This window comes from Clupea harengus, unplaced genomic scaffold, assembly GCF_900700415.2.
Source record: "Clupea harengus unplaced genomic scaffold, Ch_v2.0.2, whole genome shotgun sequence".
NCBI lineage: Eukaryota > Metazoa > Chordata > Actinopteri > Clupeiformes > Clupeidae > Clupea > Clupea harengus.
The window spans coordinates 37,270-59,304 of NW_024879569.1; the positions used below are offsets into that span (position 1 = coordinate 37,270).

At 41.2% G+C, this 22,035-nt stretch overlaps 1 protein-coding gene across 1 annotated transcript in view; it reads left to right on the forward strand.

The window, feature by feature from the left end:
• The first annotated feature begins 9,972 nt into the window (after window positions 1–9,972).
• LOC122128950 (GTPase IMAP family member 9-like) overlaps window positions 9,973–22,035 on the forward strand; it is a 32,226-nt gene continuing 20,163 nt past the window's right edge. The window contains exon 1 of the mRNA XM_042704009.1: window positions 9,973–10,347. Coding sequence (XP_042559943.1) covers window positions 9,973–10,347 — 375 coding nt within the window. The remainder of the gene's footprint in view (window positions 10,348–22,035) is intronic.

The window sequence follows — 22,035 nt, forward strand, 5'->3', positions numbered from 1 at the left end:
CAACCTCCCTGGTTGTGCGGAGAGTTGGCGCGCATGCGCAGTGTCACCATGGGTACTAAAAACGATCACAAGGGGTTACGTGCTGCAATTCGCCTGTTCCCCTCCGCCATTCAGCGGAGTGATACAGTCTGTGGTGCAGCGAGAACAGTCTCACTTCCTACGAGGAGAGATAATCTCCCTGCTCAGAAAGGAAGCGATAAGCAGAGTCCCTCCCAAGGAGGAAAATGCAGGCTTCTACAGCCGTTACTTCCTCTTACCCAAAAGAGACGGAAATTATCGGCCAATATTAGATCTACGTGTGTTAAACAAAGCACTCATGCCGCTACGGTTCAGAATGTTGACCCCACGCAAGCTTGTGCAGTTTATAAGGCCAAACGATTGGTTTATCACGATAGACTTAAAAGACGCTTATTTCCACATTCCGATCCACCACAGACATCGGAGATATCTGAGGTTTGCGTTCGGAGGAATAGCGTACCAATTCAACGCACTCCCATTCGGCCTGTCCCTAGCGCCGAGGGTATTTACAAAGTGCGTAGAGGCAGCTGTCGCCCCATTACGTCAACGCGGCTTACGCGTTTACAATTATTTGGACGACTGGTTAATTGCTTCTCATTCAAAGGCTGCAGCAGTGCAGGACGGCCATCTAGTGGTGGCGCACCTGTATCGACTGGGCTTTGTTATAAACAGGGAAAAGAGCGTTCTCTGCCCCAGGCAAGTTACGCATTTTCTGGGTATGATTTTAGACTCCACCTCCATGGAGGTCAGGCTGTCTCAAGAACGGATAAATGCCATCAAAACATGCGTGCGCCAGTTCCGGCGGGGACAGTCAGTCTCGTCGCTGTGCTGCCAACGTCTGTTAGGAATGATGGCGTCGGCCGCTATAGCGCTCCCGCTGGGGATGTTGCGCATGCGGCCATTCCAAATATGGTACCTGTCTATGAAGCTCAACGCAGTCACAGACAGGCATCGCAGAGTAGTGGTGTCCTCCAGATGCAGGAAAGCCCTGGCGATCTGGAGAACCCCCTGGTTTCTCGCCGTGTCGGGCACTATGGGCATAGACGCGCTGGGTAACCAGTGGCCAGCTCTACCCCTATATGCTTTTCCCCCGATCTCGCTCTTCCAGCAGGTGCTGTGCAGGATTGCGGACGAGGGCAGGGAATTGATATTGATAGCCCCCCACTGGCCCAATCAGCCGTGGGCAGCAGATCTGGTCAATATGTCAGTGCAGCAGCCTTGGGAGCTGCCTCTGCGGAGAGACCTCCTAACGCAGGCGCACAGGACAGTGTGGCACCCACATCCGGAGTGGTGGCGTCTCAGAGCCTGGCACCTGAAAGGTGCAGGCTCATAGCGTCAGGCTTGTCGGACGCAGTGGTGGCTACAATACAGAGTGCCTGAGCTGTATCAACACGGGCTCTGTATATGCTGAAGTGGCGCAGTTTTGAGCGGTGGTGTGCTGCGCGTCAGCACGACCCCATTAACTGCGCGCTGGGCGTTATTCTAGAATTCCTACAGCAGTTGTTTGATGAGGGGAAGGCGGCTTCTACTCTCAAAGTGTACATGGCTGCCATTTCAGCCTGCCACGCAGGCATTAATGGCAGTTCTCCTGGCAGTCACCCGCTAGCGTCATGCTTTATGGCGGGGGTGAGACGGCTCAGGGTGCCAGAGAGACACCTCATACCCTCTTGGGATCTGCTAGTGGTGTTACGTGCTCTCACAGGGCCTCCGTTCGAGCCCCTGGAGACAGTGGACATAAAGTTTGTCTCTTTAAAGACCGCGCTGCTGCTGGCGTTAACGTCAGCAAAACGCGTTGGTGACATGCAAGCCCTGTCAGTCAGTCCATCGTGCCTTCAGTTCTCGATCGCTGGTGACAGAGTGGTTATGCGACCTAATACATGTCTTTTTTTCAGCAGTGGTACTTTACAAGGGTTTCTTGCAAATAGTTTGGCTTCACATAGGCGTCTTCTGATCGTTGAAGTACTCACAGGCAAATGAAGATCTTCTTTGATCTCTCTGGAGCTGATCATTGGTTGTTTCTTTGCCATTCTTGTTATTTTACGATCTACGCGGATGGTGGTATTCCTTTTTCTCCCACGTTTTTCTGGTTTTCTTTGCCATTTTAAAGCATTGGAGATCATTTTAGCTGAGCAGCCAATTATTTTCTCCACTTCTTTATAAGTTTTCCCCTCTCCAATCAACTTTTTTATAAGAGTTCTCTTCTCTTCAGTGCAATGTCTAGACCGACCCATTTTACCACTGGACAAGGGCTAAAAGCAGCAGGTACAACCCCTGCTGCCTTCCTTCCTTAAATAAGGGCCATTATTGACACCATTTCTTCACCGACTGATTGACCTCCCTAATTGAACTCCACACTGCTATTAATTTGAACACACCCATTTGAACACCTTTCATTAAATTAGTCAATTACCCCGAATCAGCAGCATGCATGTCATGTCTGTTAAGTCTGTTGTTTGGCCATTGCTCTGCTGCACCTAGTCATGAATTAGTTCCCATGTTGTATCATAATTTCTGCCAAAATCAGTACTTAAACACATTAGTGATGTGAGACTGCTATTGCACATAACTGTAAAAGGAGAGAGGAAAATTGGTAAGACGGAAGATCTGCTCCAAAGAGAGAGAGAGCTACAGACAAGGAAGGCAAAGTGTGGGGGCTAAGCCAAGCCCGCAAGCCTGAGCGAGTTGTAAGGGAGGGGCTGTCGTGCTCATCTGAGCGCACAAGTGAATTTCTGCATACACGTTAGAAGGAAGAGTAGAAAGGAATAATTATAATACAAATAAGTCTGTGGTAATTTCTGGACTTAAAAATGGCTTTGGTAGACACAGAACAAATTACACCGTTGGAGGAGATAAGTAAATTGTACTCATCAGAGGCAAGTATTATTGAAAACATTTGTAAAAAGTGGAGTGATCGTACTAAAAATGATGCGAACCCATGGCCAAAGAACGGCTCTTGGGATTGAGTTGATTCTGCAAATGGAAGGAAAGATATATGATCATAAGCATAAAGAGACAAGTGAAATAAGGGAAGCCAAAAGAAAACAGGAGCTACTGACGTTGCGCGCATTTATGAGAATAGCAAAAGAAAAGGCCTTGGGCCAGAAACAAAGCTCAGAACAAGTTAATGATAAAATTAAGAAAAGGGAGTATGAAGACAAATATGCCTTCAGGCCCCCACCGTATGTATTCTCAAATGAATCTTTGCCCGCAGTAAATAGATTGTATCCGCAGTTACCTGTTGTGCAAGGCGCTGCTGTAGGGATACAAGGAACTATTCAGGGCGATCTCGAGTTGACTCACGGTTTAGAAGAAAGGTTTGGGCAGATGATGAACGATATGAGTACGGCAATAAATTAAATATCCTGTAAATTGGGAGAAATAGAGGAAGGATCAGGTACTCTGCAAAAGAATGACCAGCTTGGAAGTGCAACACTACAAGCCTCAGGCGGGGGAGCCGTCAGTCAGAATAGCGGGGGAGAAAAGAATGACAGCAAGTTAGATGTCGAAAGTATCAGTATTAAACCTGGGTCTTGGACCAGTGATGTAATGATAGAAGGAAAAAATTATAGTCGTTTAGTTGAGAAAGATAGAGAAAAAGTAAGGAAAAGATACGGAAGATTCACCAATCTTTCGAAAGACATGTTCAGTGAAACAGAGAGAAAGATGAAGGAATTTAGTGAGAAGAATGAAAAAGAGGATCGGGGTGGTCTGTCAAATATTAAGGGAAATAGCGCAATTGACAAAGATTATGAGGAGTTTTGGGATGAGATAGATGAAAGAATTCATCACTTGAATGACTTTGTAACACAAACAATAAAACAGGATTGTTTAGAGGCAGGAATGGATCACTTGATAAAGGACATTTTTGAAAGAAGAGACTTCTATTTTAATTGAAATTAAGAAAAGACTTTTAATTGATTTTTTAGAGAAAGAAAAGTGAATTAAATAATCATCTAATGCCAGAAATAAGAGAGCAGGCTTCACTAACTAAAGGCAGGACAAGTAGGAATAGGACATAAGATGGTTGAGATAATGAAGGCAATTAAGAAGTTTGAGGAGAATGCAGCATGAGGTGTGGAGATGTCTGAGTGTCAGAAACAGTCCAGAAAAGGGAACACGTGGTGGAAGGCAAGACAAGAAAACAGTTTGACTTAAAATAAAGGGATAAGTATAGATGGGGATCTGGAAATAGGACTTCTGAGTGACTCTGATAATGAGGAAGAGGACAAACGTCCACAGCCAGATTTGTAAACACAAGTGCTCCCATTAAGGTTTAAAATAGCAGTGAAAAAGACAGCACGAAGTCCATTAGGGAAAGTGCTGAGAGCACAGTTAGAAAAATTGAAGAATGGAATAAGGACAGAGAAGGCAGTGACTCAGAAGAGGGGGAAGAATTAGAAATAGCATAACAATGCTTTATAACAGTGCTTAGAAAAAAAAAGGAGTTCTAAAGGAAAGAAAGAAAGGTCAGCACACACTATCAACTTTGGGGACATTCAGTTGTGGCTGGGCTGATCTAGACTACCCATTTTTGCAAGAAAGTGCTCCAAACTTCATAACTCGTCTGGAAAGTGAGATGGAAAGAAAACGTCTTGCTTGAATCTATGCCAAGGTCTGAATTCAAACCTAACTGGACTATGTGAAAGGGAGAAAGAAAAGGTCAAGCCCCGACACCGGGCCTGGGACTGGGTCTCATGTCTGTACCAGTGTCTGTTCAAATGGAACACAGGAATCCCCTCCCTGACAGTTTTATGGCACCTCACCCCCAGCCTATGGGAAATTGAACTGAACACAGCCACCTCGACAGTGGCAGCTGCCCTCGAAGGATTTCAGAGGAAAAGGCAAAGGCAGAGGGGGTGAAGGGAGGTGTCAGATTACTGGGCCTCCGACATGACCACACACTCAACAAGGACTCTCAAGGAGGTGCACCTAGAGGCAGGATGTGGTAGGACAGACAAATGCTCAGCCACGAATGGGTGAAATCGGGGGTCTAGTTTCCCTGTAAGGGGGTGTGCAGTATCAGTGAAGTGAAGTGAGTGGGAAGAAAGCAAGGATGCCAATATTGATTTAAAATCATACTCTTATTATTATGTTAGGGCACTACGTGTTGTGCCGTATGGGAATTTAAATTCAGTGTACCCCGGATGGACTCTCTTTGACTAGTCAGACACCACGCCTCACCATGGTTCTCCAAGCACTTCCCACACCACAAATGTAATCAAACCAAGCTGATAGAGAACTAAACTGCAGGTAACACTATGGTCCTTCAGACTCGTGTTACACCATAAGATACACAGATTTAGGGTAGATAATCCATACTGATAGTGAGTATAACCATAATATGTCACATATAGATAGGATTAATGAGGATTTAAAAGATTAGATGATGCTCAACACCAACACTGAAAATAGATTGAACCTGATATGCATTTATAGGTTGAAAGATAGACATGGTAAACAGGAGAGAGATACAGAGAAAATAGAGAGATGGGGAAAAAGACGAGTAGAGTATGAAAAGTTTCTCTTATCAACATTCTTAGTTATACAGTTGGGTGGAGAGTGACAGAGAGAAGAGGATCCTCTGCGCAGGTGTCAGTAAAACTCAGAACAGGCCAGTCTTGGTATGGAGTTAAATGTCTTATACTTAAAGGTTTGCGTGAGGAAATATGTTAACACCTTGACAGTATATATGTAAATATGTGGTTTTAAGTGTCTCTTACAGACTTGGCTGAAATATCTATGCTAAGTGGTTTTGGTTGAGGAACAGAAGTGCCTTTAAAGGAACGTAAACTACGGATTATTGTACTTTCATAGGGGGGTGGGCATAAGGAAGGAATGCCATGCCCTGTGAAGTTTTAGTTTACTAGTGATTTATCTTGGAGTGAGTAGGATGGATGTAGTATACAGGGTGTGAACACCAATGTAAGCCCTTTCATTATTATTATGTGGCTAAGGGGGGTAGCCTTTAGATATTTGATAAGCCATGTGGGCCATGGTTGTCTTCCACACAGGATTCAGCAATGACTTTGCAGCCAAACTTTGTACTAATAGAGATACTGTGAATATGTAATGGAACTAGTTTATTGAATAATAGTCCAGGCAAACTAACCCCTTTTGGAGCCAAAAGTAGAATAAATTGTCAAAGAATTTTTTTAAGCTTAGATTATTTCTTTGAGGTGTCCAGAACAACATACTAAAAGTCCTAAGAAATCCTAGTTGAGGAAATATGTTAAATTCTCATCAATCCGAGATGTGTGCCAATAAGGCCAGGCAACGTTTCCTTTACTCCTATCAAAATGAAACTTTACACAATGAAGCTACCCATTAAAAGTACATTTTTTTGTATTACAAGTTTCTTTGAAAATGTATTTTAATATGCAAATGAGCTATACACTAATCGAATATGCCCAAAATACACCCAAATAGGCTTCATTTTTTCCTTTACTCCTACCACAATAAAGCTTTACATAGTAAAAGTATACATGAAAAGTAACTTTTTTTGTATTACAAGTTTCTTTTGAAATTAATTTGAATATGCACATGAGCTCCACACTTATTGAATATGTCCCCATTTGCATAGGCAGAAACACCATTCATATGTATAACAAATACATCGGCCCAAACTTCATCCAATCATCCTACTACCAATGGGTGATGGCAATGCTGCTTTTAGACTGGCCTCTAACCTGAAAACTGCCTGGCTTGGTAGTACCTGCCAGGGGTATAACCCCCGCCGGTATAGTCTTCAGGGTCACGGAGGCACACAAGCCTCCCCACCACGACAAGGTAGCAACAACAGGGGAGGGCTTTTTTTGGTGTTTTTTATTTTATATTGGTTTTTTTACTTTCTCTTTTTAAAGTTTTTTTTTTAAAATCCAGCCTGGATCCTCGACCCCTTCTCTGTGGCTCTTGGTTCTGGCACCCCCTATATCAGTTCCTGGTTTGTTCTTTGCTTAATTCTTCCCCTCTGGGTCATATTCATCTGATAAATCAGGCAACTGTGAGTTTGTGCAGCTAGTACCACGACATTCTCCGCAAATGGCAGTGCAAGGGAGTCCATGTTTTTTGCATGTGCATCTCTTTGTGCTGCAGTCTTTCTTGCAACTACAGCGGACTACATCTAGTATTTCTGGTGGTGCCGCAGGCTGATCGGTCATTATTGGCATAAATCTCCCATCCAAAACATGCCACACCCAGTCTTTTGGGTCCATATGTTCACTTCCCCCTTTCCACTCCATCATTTGGTAAATGACCCGAAGACTATGGAACTTTGCAGCTGTTGACGTTGGAGGGAGAGTTTGAGGTTCCACTGGAGATGAGTTCTGAGTTACTTTATCACAGAATCGCCTGTATCTCAGCATATCCAGTGATTCATCTTTTTCGCCCCCATACAGTGATACTAGAGCTTTTTCACCTGCTGCAATGATGATGCCTTTTCCCACATTTTCCTGTGACTGGCTGAACACCTTAGCTTGTTCGAGAAAGCTAGTGTCATTCTTTACTTTTTTCAGTGCCATTCCCTTTCCTATGCCAAATAGACGAGACGTAGAATCACAGCCTAAAATGGCATGGATAAAGAGGAGATTGTCACACACCTTGGGACCAAGTAACTCCTTCGTCTGCTCGTCTGCACCATATCCGTCTTGTTTTTGTTGCTTTCTTTGGTTCTGGTGCCAGAAACAGCTCCTGTGCATTCAGATCAGCATGATGCAACAAGAGTACTAACAAGTCTGTGTCATCATCTACTAAGACTGTGTCTTTTGTTCTGGCAGAGGCAATGGCAGTTTGGACAATGAGCACATCTGCATCGTGCTTTGCATGGTCTGTGATACACCCAGCCTTCTCAAGTTTAGCACTGAGATAAACCAAGAACCGTTGTTTGTTTTCCTCTTTGTTAAGGAACTGGTCCTTTTTGGATTGGATGATCATGTCACCATAGAAGTGTACAGTCACACCGGGAGTAGCACCTGTCCGACGCAGTTGAGTGGCGTCTTTTATTATTGGTTCTTCTTTGTAGCCATCAAATTTAGCGTTGCATATGTTGTGGTACATTGCATCGGCTGCATGAAGGTCATGGACAGATGACATTCTCCCCAAAACTGTATCAGACCATTCATCGTTCCTTAAGTGGCAAACATGCACAATCCTTTCCTGGAAGTCTCCTGTTCTTACTGGGTAGATATCAATTTTCTCTCTCTGCTTATTTTATTATCTATTACAGTTGGTTGTCCACAGAACAAGCAATGCTCTTGAAAATTGAAGTTCTGAGCAGAGAATATGTTTGACTTGTTGCAAAGAAGGTATTACATTATCACGTACAAGATTTTCTGCTTTACAATAGCTGCGGCGGCATTTGATGTGTACTCTGTCTCCGGGAATTGTCAATGGGCCGATGTATTTGTTATACATATGAATGGTGTTTCTGCCTATGCAAATAAGTGTGGAGCTCATGTGCATATTCAAATTAATTTCAAAAGAAACTTGTAATACAAAAAAAGTTACTTTTCATGTATACTTTTACTATGTAAAGTTTTATTGTGGTAAGAGTAAAGGAAAAAATAAAGCCTATTTGGGTGTATTTTGGGCATATTCGATTAGTAAATAGCTCATTTGGATGTTAAAATTAATTTTCAAAGAAACTTGTAATACAAACATTTTTACTTTTCATGGGTAGTTTCATTGTGTAAAGTTTCATTTTGATAGGAGTAAAGGAAAAAAATAGCCCCATTGGGGTGTAATTTTGCCTGGCCTTATTGGCACACATCTCGGATTGATGAGAATTTAACATATTTCCTCAACTAGGATTTCTTAGGACTTTTAGTATGTTGTTCTGGACACCTCAGAGAAATTATCTAAGCTGCAAAAAAATATTTTACAATTTGTCTGTCGAAAAACGCTACTTTGCCTGGCCTATAAGACCAGTGGATTTAAAAAAAAGGGATGAACGGCGGGCATGATAAAATATGAATGTGCTCTGATGGCCACAGAGTAACTTCATACATGTTATTAGCCCTGTTGATTTGTGCGCACTTTGATTTCAAGTGCGCAAGGGGGGTATACGAGACAATTGTAATATAGGGTTATGGTCACCCTATTTATGGGAGGTTTGGGATACAATTTTGCATAATGCTATGTTTGTAGCATTTATAATCAGAGAAAAGGAGTAGGGATACAACTTTTGGGGAATATTTTACGATGGAAGGTGTAATTGTATAGGTAGTCATGTACTACATAGATATGAAAAGGTATTGGAAAATGGATGGGTTCATATGATGGACTGAGGAATGTCTAAGGACGGGACCAATACTAAGAGAGGGTAAGTATATTTTTAATATGTGAATTTTTGTTTTGTTTTTAGCATTGCAGCAATGATTTGAGTATAACAATAAGGAATGTATGGGAAGCATGGAGTAAAGTACTGCTAACTTTGGTCATCATATTACAAACTTTTAGAGTATGTCAAGAGGGCGTGTGGAAATTATGTGTATCTGTTGTTTCTAATTTTTGAGATTATAAATACACAGGTGGATGCATATGGACTGGTCCAGTCAGGAGACTGGATATAGATGAAGGTTTTAAACAAAAAGAGCTTCCAGCCAATGGTGGTGAGAAGTCAAGGGTTTAGTGTGTAATATTGTATTAACTTTTTGTAGAATTTCAGGAACACAGGACTACCACAATTTAGGCTATAGGGGTTAGTATGGGGAACATTCTTTTGCAGCAGCTCGACCTGGACGAGATAACAATAATAATAATAATTCATTTTATTTGTAACAAACTATTCATTCGGAAGAATCTCAGAGTGCCAACATATTAGAAACTAACTATAATAATACAATACAAAATTAGTTAACATAAGCATAATAGGAAATGTTTTAACATTTTAACATAAGATTCAACACAAGGCCAGAAATGCCTTCCTGAATAAAAAGGTTTTCAGGGTCCATAACCATCATGGTGACCTGGAGTAAGGTTCAATCAACTGTTTTAGTAGCAATCCAGACCCCCGCACCTGTGGAATTCCTGGATGATGGTTCTGGTGAGGTCCAGACCACCGCCCCTACTAAGGTCCAGGCTAAGGTGAAGGACCAACCAGAGAGTCTGGATGAGGATAGAGCTCGCAGAAAACTGAGAGCAGCAGAGGGGGGTGGATCCGTGAGTATGAGAGGTTCTCTAAAGAAATGGAAGGGTGGTAGTGAAGCCGAAAAAATCATAGCCAGAGGGAACAACCTCTGGTATAAGTGGGCAAGATATACTGCTACAACTGTTGAACCAGGAAAGAACTGTTATGTGTGTTCAATGGCACAGGAAGAGAAGGTGGTCATTCCGGTACCCTGGAGGTCGGAGGACTCTCCTCAACACGATTGGGACTATAAAGACCACCTCTCTATTTATCCATATAGTCATTTTGAATGCATGTTGTATATGGGAAGTCACTCACATAGGAATATGACATTTACTATAAAAAAGGGTGTAAACTATACATTACGGGATTCATGTAAATTACAGATACATACTTGGCCAGAAACTGACCTGGGAGAAATCCGGGACTACACAGTGGAAGAGCATTTTAACTATGAATGTTTTGACATGACAGATAAAAAGCATGGTGGAGAAGATGTGGGGGTGTTCGAAGGAAATTGTAATAGAACTTGGACCATGGTTACTACTGGTCCTTTTAACACTAACAAAGGCACATCAGTGTTTTACCGACAAGCATGGGAGTTAAGAGGAATGGTTCCCATCAAGTGTGTGGCGGGCCAAGCATGTACTAACCAAGATAAGTTCATCGACAGAAAAAGAAACCATATGTATGCAGAAAAGTTCCCTTATCTGTTGCAGGATGCTCCACTGGCTGACTTATGGTGGGCTTGTGAGAAAGAGTGGGGGTTAAGAAACACTTTACCACCAGATTGGACAGGGAAATGTGCGAGAGTAGCCATAATGCAGCGAACAAAAGTAATTAATGTAGACAACTCAGGACCAGAAGGAGACAGATTTGCGGAAACTCAACTCAGGTATAAGAGGGAGGTGGACGATAGTGGGGCTGAAGATGTTGAGGCGGAGGACCAACCTTTCGCATACGGGGGTTATTTGAATGCCATAGGGCAACCTAGGGGAATTCCCCAACAATACAAAGCTCGAGATGAGGTGACCGCAGGGTTTGAGTCTATCTTTCCCTGGGTAGGGCTTAATAAAAATATAGAGTGGATAAATTATATCTACTCCAATCAGCAGAGGTTCATCAACTACACGTCAGACGCATTAAAAGCACTAGGGGAGCAGTTAGATGCCACTTCAAGAATGACCATGCAGAATAGAATGGTACTTGACTGAATGTTAGCAAAGGAGGGAGGAGTTTGTGCTAAAATAGGGAGTTACTGTTGCACCTTCATTCCCAATAACACAGCGCCAGATGGGAACTTCACGATAGCAATGAACAAACTATTCAAACTGCGCAATGAGATGAAAGAGAATGCAGGTCCTCCTGAGTTTGGTTCATTATTATCCGACTGGTTTAAAAGTATGTTTGGGTCCTGGGGAACATGGTTCGCTTCTGTGCTTGGCATCATTGCACTCATAATATTAGTGTTCTGCTTATTAGTATGTTGTCTTATTCCTTGTTTTAAGTCTCTCGCCGTTCGAGCAATAGCTTCTAAATTTACTCAAATGACAGTATTAGTTGATAAGAATGAAAGCAGGGTTGGTTTAACAATGTCTTATGGTAATGATGAAGCCCTTGAAATGAAACAGGTGATGAGCAATTGAGAATAAGATGAGTCAGGAGGCGAACCTGACTCCAACGGTGACGTGTGGGAACTGGGTGACCAGACCACATAAGTCCTGGATAAAAAGAAGAACAAATAACACGCCAGAGTCAAGTGCTAGCCTGCCTCGCCAGCAGGGCGGCCGTGTGGTTCGCCACAGACGCAACCTCTGACTCACTCGGGCAGGCTCAAAGGAGCTGAAGACTTTGCCACACCGGACAATGCATAACATACAATAATATACACTGAATACATTCACTGGACTACTCATACACTGATGACCCGCTCGGAATAGTTCTATGAAGAATGAGAATATGCATGCTTATATACATAGGGGGGTTTGGGTACTATTAGCATAGGTGTTGTTACATGTACGAAGACCTCCCCAGGGAAATATTACCTGGGGATGATAGTATGTTATTGATTTAATGATTTTAAGATGTCTCAGGAAAATGTGAAGGGTTGCATAAGAAATGGTGCTATATTTTAATTTTGTCTGTGGAAAGAGGTACACGGACGGCCATATGCCTTAATATGAATGTTGAGTGAAGTGTTCGTATAAATGGACACAGAATCGATGTTTTTCTTTTTACATGCCTTCACATGTTGTACCTTCTATAATGTAATACTATGATGTGTGCCTTACCCATTTGGGACTGACCCAATGGTCGTTTAACTTGTTGAATGTTTGTTGATCTGGAGAAACAATAATGTGTTGTAATGGAATGGAATTTAGAATAATTAGTATGATCATGTGTACATTAATGGCTCATATGCCCATGATGTTTAAAATAAGGTTAACTATTGGTTTATATTGCATAGACAGTAAGATGTGCTCTTAGTACTGCTTAGTTTATTGATAGTGTGTACTTTCTATGATAGCATAAAATGTTCTGTGTGTCATTTAGACACATAGGGGGGATTATGTGGGATATTTTTTAAGGTAAGATGGATATGGATTAACTGTTCTCAAAGCACAGGGTATGGCCTACAGTACAAAAATAGGTTAGGACACTTGCGCCAGATAAGGACATGCTTACAGTTAGGAAACCTCAGATAGCAAAAAAACACCAGGTGGAAAGGAGACAAGGAGTCTGAGTCTCTAAATAGACAGATGTCAGGTCAAAGGTGGCCTCAGAAAATAGGCACCCTGTGGTGCAAACACGCCCAAATAAAGATGATTAGGGGAGTGTCACGGGGCAACGCCCCACAAGAGTGGAGGCTTTAAAAAGAGTGACAAGACGTTTTGTACTTTGAGATCGAGCTAAATCCATGGACCATCTCCTTATTTTGACTTATTGATTGCAATAAACACTCCAGATTTCTACAATCAGTCTCCGAGTCTTCTGATAGAAAAAGGAACGGAATGATCAGCCACAACAACATGAAACATCCCAGGGTTTTCCTACGGGCGCAGGATCACGGATCCCTGTCGCCTATGATAAAGGTGGCCCTTCATGGTGTTCTGCAGGCAAGCGATCTCTGAATCCCCTGACCTGAGAACGATGTATATGATAAGTGTGTTCATCGGTGTCTACATGTTATGTTGCACATGAAACACTCCAGGGTGGTTTCCTACAGGCGCAGGATCGCAATCCTTGCCGCCTATGACAAAGGTTGCCCTGTTGATATGTTCACCGCCAGCGGCCGTATGAACCTCTATGAGGGCAAAGGCTTCAGTAAAGCTGGTGTGTGTAATTGGCTGCCACTGTATTATCACGCGGGAATGTATAGGGTCCCATACTGTTATATCGCAGTGAACTGCGATAAGGAACGTCTCGGTTACTTACGTAACCTCGGTTCCTTAAGCAGGAACCAGATATAACAAAGTTGCCGTGTACAGTGTTACCTTGGATTGATTGTCTTGCTCAGTTTCTTTCCAAGGCAGATCTGAGGGCGCGTAATGATATTATAGTACTCCTGGCAGGCGGGGCCAGGAGCGCGCGCTGACAGATCTCGCGGCCTTTCAGGCGTGAATAGATAAATGCTTCGATTTGTACCCATGACTGACGTCATGTACCATACTGTTATATCTGGTTCCTGCTTAAGGAACCGAGGTTATGTAAGTACGGGGAGCGACAACAAATGCGCAGGCTACAAGCACCTTCAGAATAAACTGTTTAAAGCAGCGCAGGTTTTTTCCTTATCGACTGACGACGGAGAGACGTCCTGCTTTATCCAACCGTCAACTTCGATAGACAGACCCTGCCTTCGCCACACTGAGCACCTGTGAGGAATGGAAAGCTGAGACTGTGCTGCACACGCTGAACAACGCTGAGAGTTGAAGGAGAACGAGATTCCTGGAAGAGAGATCAACCGTGAGGAAGAGGGAAAAGCAGTCATGGAGGACGGTGAGAGAAAAGGCTTGGTGTGGAGCATCAAAAAGAGTCTACTCACTCTGACAGCTGATGAACTTTTCCAATTGGCTACGCACTTTAGTCCTGCACTGGAGAAGGATTAATCCACACTTCAGGTTGGAGATGAAGAGGGTTGCTTTGAGTACATTCTAGCTTTCATGAACAGTGAGACGTTGGTAGAGTCTGAGAAAAAGCTTATATTTGCCTAGATATTTCTGCATCTTTGCCTGCTTTGTTATGTTAGTGGCATAAAGTCATATTGAAATATTTGATCACTAGGAATCTACAGTGACATATCCACACATGACGTCATCTTGGCCAACGCCTTTGGGACGTTGTGTTTCCATAACAGTGGTAACAGACAGACACCAACTGTGGTGTTTTTGTTTTCACAGCAGCAGAGGCCATAGTCAGGGATATTATCATGGGCTCAGCTACAGCGCTGTATTAAACTTGCTTGTCATAACTGGGACCATAACAAGTAACACCTGTAAATCAATGTAAAATGTATTTACTGATAGCTTTGATAATGGCTATAGTGTGTAAGTTCTCAGCTGTCAGTACATAACTTTAATGTCAGACCAGTTATGTGTCACTATCAAGATTATTTCTCAAAGCAAAATTCATTTGAAACCTTTTGGTAATAATTTCTATCACCAAGGTTTTGTATTTCTCTGAACAACATTTAGTAGTAATATTTGTATTTGGTGGACATGGATTAACTCAAATTCAAACAGGCTGACTGCTGGGAGGTGGACAGTCAAGTTGGATGGAAAGATGAGTGGAAATCGCGATGAAGATTTGCACTTTTCTTTTTGCATTTGCAATTTCCTAAATACAGTAATTCGAACATGAGATTCAGTTGTCTGATTCTTGTTTAGAAAAACGTCTTTTTGTTTGACATTTTCGGGAAGTAATTTCAATAACATGTAGCATGATGCATAGGAGGAAGTGTGCAGGGGCCTAGCATTTCTAGGCTACTGCATCGACGTGCTATATAGTTTTGTATATTTTATATTGAGCAAAATGTTACTGCCAGTAAGTGTAGCCACTTCTTAAGACCATGTCGCTAATACAGCTATGTGCTTTCCAATGATGACACCACTACGTGTATGCATCTGTGGGGAGGGCGTGAAACACTGCATTGTTCTGTAAAGAGAAGAAAAAAAACTGTGAACTTGACAAAACAATAACAGATACTGGTAGGTACAGATACAGAAAGTTGAAATAGTAACTACTTATAGTGGAAGATCAAAGTTCAAAGTACTTTATTGTCATTGTCATAAAGATAGAAGCGCTTTGCCATTCTGGAGGTGCGTGCTTTGGTGGATCTGAACCTTTTCCCTGACAGGAGTAATGAGAACTGATGATGGGCAGGGTGGGAAGGGTCAGTGAGGATGTGATGTGAACGCTGCAGGCAACGGGAGGTGGAGATGGAATAGATGTCGGGCAGCTCTGCCCCGATGATCCTTCCCACTGTTTGCTTGGAAGGATTCTGTTGAAAGCGGAACTGTAGTCTATGAAGAGAATGTGGATGTACAGTATGTGCTCATGAGCTCCATTTGCTCCAATGCAGTGTGTGTGTGTCTGTGAACGCTTTCGGTTGTCTGCAGCAATCACTGCGATGTGTTTATCGAATCTGCAAGAATGAATGCTATAATATTTTATAGTGTGTTGCTTCTTTTTAAATTATTAATTTAGGTGTGAGAAATCAAGTGTCTATTGATGGCAGGAAGATAGGTGGCAGGCTTCAGGTGGAGGATCTCTGTATGCTGAAGTTGTTCATTGAGGCCTGATCTGTTCAATTCTGCAGGTCTGTGAAAACAGACAAAACAAACAAAGCTGAAAGAAATGGCTGGATACAACATGACCAAGTATTTATAGCTGAAAGTAGTGCAGTCTAATACACCATACTATTCTGTATTGGTTTAACTAATTTAGAGCGCTGTTGATTAAACTGTGCGTTCATTATAGAGGCTGCAGTTTGTAGTGCTATTGAATTGTATTGCGTTTTGCTGACAAGTGTTTCTATTATTTTGACCACCCCATGCCAATCAGTGGGGCTGGTCTAAAATAACATGTATTACATTGTCAGAATTACTTTTGTCTATGAAATGAGTTTGTTTTGTCCACACAGTGAGACATGCCTTCATCTTTTTTACATGAAATGAAAAGCACAACAGTCATTTTAGTGCATGACATGAATCATTCATTTTTTTTTTTCTGTGCATGAAAGAATGTACTCTCTTCATAATTTTGTTGACACAATGCTGCAGCTTTTGTGTTTCTTGTGGACAAAAGGCATAACAGTGTTACATGCTTTTGTGATAAATGAATGCCTTCCATGCTGCCCCATATCAAATACAGAGTTATATTATATCATTCCCAGGCTTAGACACTTGGGATCAAGCATCATGTACACATGAAGATGATTACAATACAGTTTTGGATCTGTAAGATCCTAACTAATTCTAGAACCAAACATGTTTCATTGCCTTTATCCCATTCCAAATTAAATTATACTATACCATGAATAGTGTTTTTCTTGACAGCACCTCCATATGTTCTTACCTAACCATGTGAACATTAAGCAGAGTAACTGTTCTTACCCTGTAACCCAATACCCTCTTGTGTTGTATGTGGAGGAGGTTGTGTAGATATAGACCTGTTCACCTCCAGAGTCAGGAAACGGGCAGGAAAAATCACTGCAGACCCCTCACACCCTGGACACAATCTATTCCAACTCCTCCCCTCTGGTAGGCGCTACAGATCTCTGACACAAAAACAGTTTTTTCCCTCTCGCCGTCTCTTTACTGAACAGCTAACACATTGTGGCACTGTGAAATAACCCTGGATCATCGTAATAACCAATGTACAATTTCTCCCTCAACCATATTTATTTATTTCACCCTTACTGTATAACCGTCATACTCATACCGTATAGTATTTATTTATTCCTGCACTTTCTGGACTCTCATCTTCTTTGCACTATTCCTCCTTGTATATACTTGTTTTAGACTTCTTGGACTGTTACACTGCAAAAAGTGAAATCTTATTAAGATGAAATATCTTAAATCAAGGCAATATATGCTTGTTTTTTGTCTGACAAGATATTTCTTCTTACCGGGCATTTTTTATGTTAGAGCATTTCACTTGCTTCAAGCTTTTCAGTCCTTAATTATCTTAATAAGGTTTTATTACTTGTTACTGAGATTGTATTACTTGTCCTGAGCATATTAATGCTTGAAACTAGAATTGCCATAATTATAAGGCATTGTGGGTACAAAACTGCTTTGTCAAAGACAGAATTTCTTATTTCAAGCATATTATCCTTCTCATCTCCACATATAAAAAAAACAGATAATGACCAAAGGAATGAATTGTTTTACAGTACAGCATAGCAATTATGTATTCCTGTAGACAAAATACTATACAGTGCAAAGACAGTATTTAACTAAGTCAAACTTTTGCTTTAAGAACAGTCTTCATCATCCTTTAGCAAGTTAAAGTGAGTGAGGAAAACATGCTTATATTCAGCAAATGCTAGCACCATCATCTTGAAATGAGGCTATATGCTAGGCAATTTACTTTGAAATCATTACAGCTACACTAAAAACAAGTACATTTGCCTATATACCCAAAATATTTAAGAATTATTTTCTCAATATGTAGGAAAATGTGCTTAAATTCAGCAAATGCTAGCACCATCATCTTGAAGTAATGCTATATGTTAGGCAATTTATCTTAAAATCAGTAAAGTTACACTAAAAACAAGTACATTTGCCTAGATATGAAAAAAAATATAAGAATTATTTTCTTAATATGTAGGGAAATGTGCTTATATTCAGCAAATGCTAGCACCATCATCTTGAAATGAGGCTATATGTTAGGCAATTTATCTTGAAATCAGTAAAGCTACTCTAAAAACAGGTACATTTGCCTAGATACAAAACAATGTAAGATTTATTTTCTCGAAATGTAGAACAATTTGCTTATATTCAGCAAATGCTAGCATCATCATCTTGAAATGAGGCTATATGCTAGGTAATTTATCTTGAAATCAGTACAGCTACACTAAGACAAGTACATTTGCCTATATACTCAACATATATAAGAATCATTTTCTCAATATGTAGAAAAAGGTGCTTATATTCAGCAAATGCTATGTACTTCACCTTCCATCAAGTAAGTACTCCTTCTCTACCACCCCTCCCAAAGGAATGAGGCAGGTTTAAATAATGCTGCCCATTAGGCTAGATTGGACCAATAAGCTCCAATTGGAGGTAACCATCTCCGTGGGGTAACTCTCCCCGCATTAGTCCTATAATGCACATCATATATTACATAAACAAATACATTAATCCACCACCAAGTTCACCAATGTTCCAATAACAGTACATTTACCATATTTACACCTTTTACCCATACCACCCATGATATTAACAAACATACATAACAAACATCACATCAAACACCCCTCATGGCAATTCCCATCTCCCTCCCCTGTGGGATGTGGAAAAATACCACTTCTTAGCGCCGCGCGCTTCCGCAAACAAGCAGCAGTACAGGAGTGAATGTGAGTATGTCTGTATGGATGAATTAACCGGGGTTGTATGCTGAAACAGAGAGTAAAAGTGACATGATAATGGATGTAATGATAATAAACAGGTGAACAGTGACAATGGTGAATTCTACTTTAATTTCCTATTGCGTTATATACCGTGTTGCAAACAAACAATGGCGTTCGTATCTGAACTCGCGCCAAACCCTCACAGCCAACAATGCACACCGCTGCATGGATTGGGTAGCTAGCGACAGACATGACTAGGCGTTTGTGTGTGTGTGTGTATGTGGGTGCGTGCATGAGTTCAATGTCTCTCTCTCTCTCTCTCCCGCTCCTGCGGGCAACGAGAGTAAAGTCTCTTTCTCCCGCTTTTGCGGGGCAACGTGATTATGTTATTATTATTATGTGGATGCTCACAGTGGAAAGGGGAATTCACCTTTCCACAATGACACTGTAATACTCTACTTAGTACCTACCTCAGAAAAAAGCATTCTAAGCTAAACATGCCAAAGCACTTACCTTAAACAATCAATGACTGTTTACATGTACATTGGATAATGTTACTACTCTGTTGTTTGTTTGGATGAGGCCCAGCATTGGACGTGTCTATGTTGCACTGCTTGATGGAGTTATATTTTCTAATTAACAACTTCATCTCCACTGTGCACTACTCTGTCAACCAAAGTAAAAAAAAAAATCATACAAGAAATGTAAAATATAGAAAATGCAGTTTTGTATCGTTTCCCTAAAGACAAGATATTTTTGTCATTTTTGAACCAGAACTATATAACTTTCTAAATGTTGTGTGGAGGTAGAATTAATAGAGTTGAGAAAAGTTGACTGGTAAATGGTGGGACCCATTTCTTTTTGCCGGAGAGTGTGTGACGTCCACAAAAGTTTAATCTTTGTGTTTTTCGTAACTGTGTTTTACTCTGATATTACTGTTTTCATTGATTTTATGAAGATATTTTATTTTGAAAGAAAATAAACTTGCTCCATGTCAGCAGGGCGGAGTCATGGGGTGATCTCCAGAACGTTTGTGGTAGACGGTGAACTGATGTTCAATAAAGAAACTGTGGAGAACGCAAAAGTTGAAACGCTGTTGTCCTGCTCCTTCAATTCTATTCCTACATTTTAGGATGCTATCTGTCAGCTCGGTGCCGTTTCTGCGGTACCCGTTACATAAGCATTCCTGGGTAAATATACTTTGGGTGGACCTAAGGAGTGAGGTGAGACAAGGCACCTTCCCGCCCAGGTCAAGACAAAGCCTTGTCTCCATGGCCTATTTCAATAGACGGTAACACCCCTAAATTCAGTGTATTTAACAGACTGTCCTTCAATGGATAAATTAGATAAGCTCAGGTGAAGCGCTGTGAGTGAGTGTGGAACCTCAGCCTCTGTCTCAACAATGTGTGGCCAACCATTGTTCAAGATTAAAACCTGTTTCATTTGACTGACACAAATCCAAGACTGAGTCTCCAATATATGGTATGAAATGAAATACCATTAGATGGAGATCCCATCGAGATATACATTCCTGTATTTGCTGATTTGAGTTTGCTGTTGTCTCTTCACCCCAGGTTTGCTGTTGTCTCTTCACCCCGGGTTGACACAACACTTTGGTAAGTACACTTACCTAATCTTGGGAAATATAGGAAGTATAATCTAGTCATGTTCTAACAGGCAAACCCCTGTGTAGAAAGACATTTTATTTTGTTTAAATTTAATTTTTATTTATTTGGGTGATTGTCAAGAAATTGACAAAACACTCTAGTTGTGGGTCTTATAAGACTCTATGTGTGGGTATTGGTCCAATGCGGTCTGAGCTGTGCTTGTTGACAGACTCTATAAGGGTTCCTTCTGCTCAGATATTTAATCCCAAGAGAATATAAGTGTTTGTGTTCATAATGGGTGTTTGGAAAATCTTCAGCGTTTAAATATTTGAATTTACAAAGTCCATTTGTACATTGTTTAAATTAAATTGTGGAGATTCCAGTTCTTAGATTTGACCAGCCATGATTCAAGACATAAAATTCCGTTGACTTCATCCTGAATATAACTCAGTGTATTTAACCGACTGTCCTCCAATGGATACATTAGATAAGCTCAGGTGAAGCGCTGTGAGTGAGTGTGGAACCTCAGCCTCTGTCTCAACAATGTGTGGCCAACCATTATTCAAGATTAAAACCTGTTTCATTTGACTGACACAAATCCAAGACTGAGTCTCCAATACATGGTATACAATGAAATACCATTACCAATACCAATCACCAGTTGCAATTTCCTTTTGCTTAAATAGCCAAGTGGTCATATGTGTATTTGCATTCACAGACATTTCCTGGAAATGGTGTGACTTCTCCTGGTGAAAGTTTGTCATTGCCAATAGAGAAGACCAGTGAGAGACACATACCTCTAACCTGCACTTTATCTTATCTCTTATTTTATCTTCCCATAAACTTTGCGTTATTGTTTTCAAGCCTGTTATTTAAATGTGAGGAACGAGGAAATACGAGACAAAATATGATTTGAAGTGCTGAAAAACGGGACTACATTGGGAAAAGAAAGACTGACAATGAACTTAAAATACAAGGCTGGCCAGAAAACGATAGACAGGGTGTATTTTTCCAAAGATCAGGCAGTTTATATTTCGGACTAATTATCAGTCTATAGGCCCACGTGAAATAACACAAGCTATATAGTCTCTCGGCAGTGGCGACTCCTAGAAGACTCCAGGGGAAGCCCTGCCTCCTCAGAATAAAGAGACTTGAGACATAAAAAACCATTACCACACGTACAATTAATTTGAATGAAAAATGTACGCGTTTATACAATTTGTATTAAGTGACTTATCTTTTATTATATGGTGATTATGGTGACACAGACGCTCTTTAATGTCACACCGTTGTAGGTGTCTCGTTGAACAGTATGCTATTTCAGGCTGCCAGACTTGGTTCATGCCCACTTGGCATCTCTCAATTATTTTTTTTTAATTAGCCAATCACTGTTGAGTGTTATACTGCGTTCACTGGACTGTGAATGAGAAAATAAATGTCCAGTGGGCAGGTGAGGAGGCCCGGGAATGTTTGGCGTCTGTGAGAACACACAGTAAATGGTCAGTGGGCAGGCAAGGGACTGACTCGACAGTCAGAATAAAAAATAGTGGTTGTCTAACATGAGCAGCTAATAAACTAAATATCAACCAAAGAGTGGATAGTTTGTCAGAGATCATTGTGGTAGTAAGCAATGGATGTCAACTTAGTTTTTTGTTGCAAAACAATTTGATCAGGTTGCCATTTGAGCAACAGCTAAATATTTAAGAGAAAGGGGG